We start from the raw sequence: 6,928 nt of genomic DNA, 5'->3' as shown, positions 1-6,928 counted from the left end.
ATTTGCTATCTATGTAATCCTTGAAACTGCAGTCATTTTTTGCTGTATGCATGGTGTGCGATGCTAAATGCTAATGTGTACAATGACTTTTCTGTTGAGATTTAAAAAAAATTATGAAGATTTATTTCATATCCACTTCAGTATGGTTTCAAGACTTTGAAGCATAAACTGATTCTATCTTCTTAACTTCATAATTATTACAAGTAGTATGCCTTCGGTTTTCCTCAGTTACCAGTTTCCAAATAATTATAATTCAAGTGCAGCTGTTGATTTTTCAACTGGTGATGATCCATGGCCAATATTTAGATTACAGAAGAAATACAACTTACCGGGAAAATCAGCCCCTTTAAGTGCGTAAGTGGTTTGTGGCTCTGTGCACCATGATTAATATTGTATCACTCATTTATTATTTTTGGGATGTAACTTGTACTACTGATATTTCCTCTTTACTTTTCAGGGAATTTTATACCGGATGGCTAACACACTGGGGTGAGAGTATTGCAACAACAGCTGCCAGCAGCACAGCTAAAGCTCTTAAAAGTATTCTATGCCGCAATGGTTCTGCTGTACTCTATGTCTGTACCAGGACCCCTTTTATCACTGCATTTTATTTACATTTTAGTTTTACCAATTCTGTTTTTCACGAAATCTGTTTCCAGATGGCTCATGGAGGGACAAATTTTGGGTTTTACAATGGAGCAAATACTGGTCAAACTGAATTCGAGTATAAGGCAGACCTCACATCTTATGATTATGCAAGTACTTCACCAAATCAGTTCTTTCATTTCTTAAACCATTTCTGGAGGTATCTTATATTTATATAATGTCTTCAACCAGGATGCGCCAATTAAGGAGCATGGAGACGTGCATAATCCCAAATACAGAGGCATGCTATATTGTATTTTGAACTTTTCTATTTGAAGCATGATGATTCTATCAGAAGTTCCAGTTTCTCCTAAAATAGTTGCTTAGTTATTCAGTTTCTCGATATGAAAACATAACTTTTTTGTTTGTTATTTTTGGGCTCTTCTTGCCAGCTACCACGAGTTAAAATGAAAAATACGCGATAGGTTTTGAATGGCATACCCTAATCTCAGCATCATCTGTATGCCATAGTTCACGAGCAGGTGTAGTAATCACCAGTTTAAAGTATTTTTCTCAACCACACATTGAAATGCGTGTAATTTTGTACGCATCGAAATAATGTAGAGTTACAGGAAACCAAGAAGGCGGAAGAAGAACTATGCAAAACCTGCAAAACCGAACAAGGAAAAGATTAAAAGCTATAAAAGTAACAAAGAAGATCGTAGAGCTACTACAAGAACAAGAATTAGCACCAAGACAAGAGTTAATAAATTTCTAGATGTCTTGAAGAGAAATTTATACTTGAGATGTACTTTTAAACTACTGTTTGTTTATGTTTTTCTGATTACAACTTGGTGGTATCAAGCAGCATTGAGAAGAGTAATACATGAATGCACTGACACTCCTCCGCATCCACTTCCTGCCGACATTGAAAGAGCAAGTTATGGGCTTGTGAAATTACAAAAGGTTGCTTCTTTCTTTGACATATTTGATAAGCTCTGTGATCCACTGAAAGTGGCTGTTTCAGAACAGCCTCTGTCTATGGAACTGACAGGCCAGGTAGGAACCTATCCAAGTGTATTTCTGGACTCTGGTTCCTTTTCCGTTGCAGAAGTTGTCGAGCAGGTTCACATTTTGTATGTTCATGGTTACATTTCTTTTATTCCAGATGTTTGGGTTTCTACTGTATGTGTCGGAATACCAAGGAAAAGGTCCTTACAGCATCCTATCAATTCCAAAGGTTTTTCTACTCATCATTTCTTTCGTTGACATGCATTCAAGTTCATTGCTTTTAGATCTAATTTATGCTGTAGGTACATGACAGAGCCCAGGTGTTTGTGGCATGCTCACTTGATGGCGTCAGAAATCAAAGATATGCCGGCGTTATTGAAAGATGGTCTAGTAAAACCCTACAGATACCAACCTTAAACTGCTCTTCTAATATCCGCATATCTATCCTGGTAATAGTCATGAATTTCTTTTGTAAAGTATAAAATGGAAAATCTTCTTGCTTCCATAGATGTTACAGTTGCTGTTAGCTGACACAATATTACATAGTCCTGCTCTTATTCTTATGTTCTTGAGGAAACTGTTGCATAGTCTACTAATGCTACTCTACTTAGTTCAAATCAAACTCATTGAATCTTGAGATGTGGAATAGGTTGGTAGAGACTCCTAAAAATGTATTGGTAGAAGACCGATTTGGCTTGTGCATGTGTAATGTGTACAGCCATAGGCATGACAATGACTTGGTAGAAGATGATTGCATGATTCCAGTTTAAACCTTCTGTATACATCCATGACTGGAGGCATGACATGCTTCTGTAACATTTCGACATCCATAACTTTTTTTTTGAACATCAGTACAGACACAAGCGCTCATATACACGCGCATACACTCACCCCTATGAACGCACACACGCACACCCTACCCCTATGAGCACCTCCGAAAGACTGAGCCGGCATATCATCTTGAAATTTACGAAGTCACCGTAGGCACCTCGTCATCGACGGGAACGTCTCCTCCCACTGAATGCACATCGCCGGAAATCCTGAAATAAATCCAGGAATAGATGCGAGCACTAGGATTTGAACCCTGGTGGGCTGGGGATACTACAGTCCCTCTAACCATCCAACCACATGTTGGTTCGCAAGTGCCCAAACATTTCGACGTGCATAAAAAAGCAACTTGGTCCCTTTATCGCGGCTCATAGTTCAGTAAATAAAAAGTCGAGGTGCCGTCACGTCGTTGATATACGAAAGAATCTGAAAATCTCTGGATAAACAGCAGCTCCCACCAGGCAACGACACAGCACATAACCTAAAATTGAACTAACACTTATTTAGAGATCTGCACATGTGGAAAGTATCAGCCCAGCCAAAAAAGATAACATGATAAACTAGTGTTACTTAGTACTTATAAGTATCAGAGTACAAAGTTCTCAAAAAAAAAATCAGAGTACAATTAGCTATTACTTCTACAACCTTCCTTTCGAATAAATAATATTAATTCATGTTTTCTGCCTTACCTACATATATATGTGTTCTATCTACAGGTAGAAAATATGGGCCGTGTAAATTATGGGCAATACATTTTTGACCAGAAGGTAAGTCCCACACTCCCACATAACCTCGCTCATGCTGCAGTATCCACATGGACCATGCGTGTAAGCTTCTTGTGTTGATCATTACCGAATTGAAAAATACAGGGGATATTATCTACTGTTGAAATAGATGGTGTTACTCTCCATCACTGGAGAATGTATCCGTTATCCTTCGATTTACTGGACAACATTCCGAAATTCCAACCAATCCAGCAGATCACTGATGCCCGAGCTAGCAAAGTGTCCATTCATGGTGATTCACGAAATAAGCTACGTGATTTGTCATTCTATCTAAATGGTAAGCCCCTGTATATGGTCCTTTTAAATAGTTAAAAATAACTGATTCCGGTGCAGTCATGCTCATGGGAAAGTCAGGCATAACTGATTCCCATGCAGTCATCGTCAGTTGGTTAAAAAACTAAAAATGGCTCATGATATAACGGGCTTTGAAATTGCACTTAATCTCCTGGAAACATTTGCCTCATTTGTCATATTTGTTGCTACTTCAGGAAAAGTTAGTGGATCTCTGGAGCTCTCTTTTTACATCAATATTGTTGAAGACTGAAAATTGCTGTACCCAAAAGTTTGCATCTTGAATTGTAATATTTTTTTGCTGATGCACCTGTTCCAGTGTTGCATTTGTACTTTGATTGCACATCGGATGAGTTTTTTGAAAAATCTACTGCACCACTACTCAAAATATCTTTGCATTGTATTATGACAAGGCAATTCAGAAGAGCCAGAATTTTATGAAGGCCATTTCCACATTGACTCCAATAGCACGATAAAGGATACATTTATATCATTCCGTGGTTGGAACAAAGGGGTTGCTTTTGTGAACAACTTCAACATCGGAAGGTTCTGGCCGGTAAAATACTGAGACCTCCAATTGACAAACTGTTTTCATGCATTCCAGTTGAGCAAAGAATTTTTGTTACGCTCAAAAGTGATCTGAAATTGGGCCTATTTTGTAGGTAATGGGACCACAGTGTGCTCTTTATGTTCCTGCTCCAATCCTCAGATCTGGAGACAACACTGTTGTATGTACTTTTTAACTATGAATTTTCTACATTCGCTGTTTATTATGTCATGGCGAAGAGATACCTTCCATACACTGAGCCCAGAACTCAAATGCACAGAGAAATTTAGTTCTTTGGCAGGAATGCTATCAGCAAGTGACACATGCTCTTACATTTCATTATTTTGGCAGGTAATCTTCGAACTGCACGGCCCAAATCCTGAGCGTACTATCAACTTGGTAGAAGATCCAGATTTCACGTGCGGTCCAAATCGATGAAAAAGGTTACATTGAGTGTATGTGTGTGTATATAGATAGTACAGGGCAAAATTCTCACATGAAAATGCTCTCTTGTTTCATACAAAGGCCCAAGGTTCTCAACTGAAAAACATGTATCTAGACATATTCAGAGCGAGTCATACTTCATACTTGCATTGTATTTTCAGAAATGCTGTTGTATCGCTTGATGGAATCAGGCTCGCAAAGTTGCCTGTGGGTGGTGTAATTCTTGAAGTCTATTTCGTTGGTTAATGATGAATGTGGAAGATCCGATCAATTAGTTCCAAGAAAGAATCGAAGTGAATTCTACCGGGCTACCCGCGATGCAAACACGGCATTTATTTTGACAGAGATTTCGTTGAATTAGCTGCGTTATTAAGGCCCAACATACATCACACAGGCATTTCGAAAAATAAGTAAAATAATGCATCACACAGTCCACATGGGTGGTATCGTGTCCTCTGCTCAACCTTGTCATTTCCCGACTGAGATCGCATCGTTGTCGCGGGGGACATAATCGTCGTCCGCTGCTCAATCATACTCTCCACAGATGTTAAACCGCTCAGCGTCTCCCGGGATCTCGTGGCAACTACTCCTTGATTATTACTCGGCCTCCGGAGCACGCGCGCGGGCGGGGCACGGCGCGGCGCGACCAATGGCAGCGTCCCCCGACGCCGATGACGCCGACATGGCCGAGCTGCCGCTGGAGACGCGGTGCCCGCCGACGCCGCTCAGGCAGTACGGCGGCTTCTGGTGGCCCGAGCCGATCCTCCCGGTCCCGGGAGTCGTGGCCGCGCGCGCGCGGTTCGAGCCGAGGCCGTCCGACGTCTTCCTCGCCAGCTTCCCCAAGTCCGGCACCACCTGGCTCAAGGCCCTCGCCTTCGCCGCGCTCCACCGCGCCGACCACCCGCCGCGCGCCCCCGACCACCCGCTCCGCCGCCGCAACCCGCACGACTGCGTCGAGTTCCTGGAGGGGCTCTTCGCGCTCTCGCCGTCGCCGGTCAAAGGCGGAGACGTGTTCGCGCCGCACCCTTCGCCGCGCGTCATCGCCACCCACATCCCCTACTCGCTCCTGTCAGAGCGCGTCACCGCGGAGGGCGCCGGATGCAAGGTCGTGTACGTCTGCCGCGACCCCAAGGACGCCTTCGTCTCCACGTGGATGTTCGCCAACAAGATGACGGAGGCCGCCGCCGCCGCCGACAACAATGGCGATCCGCCGCCACCTCCAGCGCCGTTCACGATCGAGGACGCGTTCGAGCTCTACTGCCATGGTCGGTCCATGGGCGGCCCACAGTGGCACCATGTTGCCGGCTATTGGGAGGCGAGCCGGAGGCGGCCCGAGAAGGTGCTCTTCCTCCGGTACGAGGGCATGCTTCGGGACCCGGCGGGCAACGTAAGAAAGCTGGCGGAGTTCATGGGGTGCGCGTTCTCCGGCGAGGAGGAGGCCGCGGGGGTGGTGCGGGACATCGTCGAGCTGTGCAGCATCGACGCCTTGAAGAACCTGGAGGCGAACAAGGACGGTGGTCAATCGTACGTGAAGAACGAGTCCTTCTTCCGGAAGGGGGTCGCCGGGGACTGGAGCAACCACATGACGCCGGCGATGGCTGTGCGGATGGACAAGATTGTCGAGGATGCACTCCAAGGGTCGGAGTTCACCTTCAACGCCATGGCTGACCGGTAGGCCGGCAGGGACGATCGATGCTGAGAAACTAGCACGGCCAGGCCGGCCGGCTGGTCCATGAACACAAGGAGTGAAGCAGAAGGAATGTCGATGTTCAGTTGTTCATGTAAAACTGACAGAGGAGTCCACTTTACTTTCTGGACTTGTTACCATTTACTTCTCCATTTTACCTATACTTGCGTTTGTTGCAACGGGAGAGAAAATAATATGCATTTAAATTTAGTGAGAATTATATGTGCAAGCAAAACCCATGTGCACAGCAAGAATGGACATTTAGATTATGAGTTTCACCCATAGTTTTAAATAGCCGGCTATACGGGAGAGCTATAGCCTTTTCAGTAGGGTGCCGCTAAATGATCGCCTTCACAAATAGCTTGCTATAGCTCCGCTATAGCTGATTTGGAGGCCCGCCGCTATTTTCCATAGCCCGCTATTCAAAACATTGGTTTCACCGCATGCGATAAGTAATCAATGCGTTATTTTTCCTTCCATAACCGAGGGCATTTAAGAGTTTTGTTAGGTCATCGCACACCAGAGAAGGCCGCAAATTATTCAACCTATGTTTTCATTCTTTTGAGAGTATTTGAAGGTATGAAGCTCTATGATATGGAAGTGAGGCGGGTCTTTCCTTTTCAATGTACAAGCCATCGATATAGTACAACCGGAGTTAATTTACTCCGCTATTTTTCCGTCCATACCCTGAAGTCTTTGATCCCGGTTGTAATCACCCTTACACCGGTTTAGAGCTGGATTTGCTGACGT

General features: G+C 44.1%; 2 protein-coding genes across 2 annotated transcripts in view; both read left to right on the top strand.

Moving 5' to 3' along the window:
* Nucleotides 1-4,740, top strand: part of LOC119349209 (beta-galactosidase 8-like) — an 8,510-nt gene extending 3,770 nt beyond the window's left edge. The window contains exons 8-19 of the mRNA XM_037617241.1: nt 264-354; nt 458-575; nt 660-755; nt 838-886; nt 1,454-1,644; nt 1,754-1,825; nt 1,899-2,045; nt 3,141-3,191; nt 3,294-3,486; nt 3,914-4,056; nt 4,163-4,228; nt 4,399-4,740. Of these exons, the coding sequence (XP_037473138.1) occupies nt 264-354; nt 458-575; nt 660-755; nt 838-886; nt 1,454-1,644; nt 1,754-1,825; nt 1,899-2,045; nt 3,141-3,191; nt 3,294-3,486; nt 3,914-4,056; nt 4,163-4,228; nt 4,399-4,485 (1,304 nt within the window). The 3' untranslated portion in view covers nt 4,486-4,740. The remainder of the gene's footprint in view (nt 1-263; nt 355-457; nt 576-659; nt 756-837; nt 887-1,453; nt 1,645-1,753; nt 1,826-1,898; nt 2,046-3,140; nt 3,192-3,293; nt 3,487-3,913; nt 4,057-4,162; nt 4,229-4,398) is intronic.
* Nucleotides 4,741-5,071: 331 nt separating this feature from the next.
* Nucleotides 5,072-6,393, top strand: LOC119349210 (cytosolic sulfotransferase 17-like). Its single transcript, XM_037617242.1, has one exon. The coding sequence runs from the start codon at nt 5,141-5,143 to the stop codon at nt 6,164-6,166; it is 1,026 nt and encodes a 341-aa protein (XP_037473139.1). The 5' UTR covers nt 5,072-5,140; the 3' UTR covers nt 6,167-6,393.
* The last annotated feature ends 535 nt before the right edge of the window (nt 6,394-6,928 follow it).

The sequence above is a fragment of the Triticum dicoccoides genome, chromosome 1B, assembly GCF_002162155.2.
Source record: "Triticum dicoccoides isolate Atlit2015 ecotype Zavitan chromosome 1B, WEW_v2.0, whole genome shotgun sequence".
In the NCBI taxonomy this organism is placed as follows: domain Eukaryota; kingdom Viridiplantae; phylum Streptophyta; class Magnoliopsida; order Poales; family Poaceae; genus Triticum; species Triticum dicoccoides.
The sequence above is the reverse complement of the archived record's forward strand: the minus strand, read 5'-3'. Positions and strand labels throughout refer to the sequence as shown.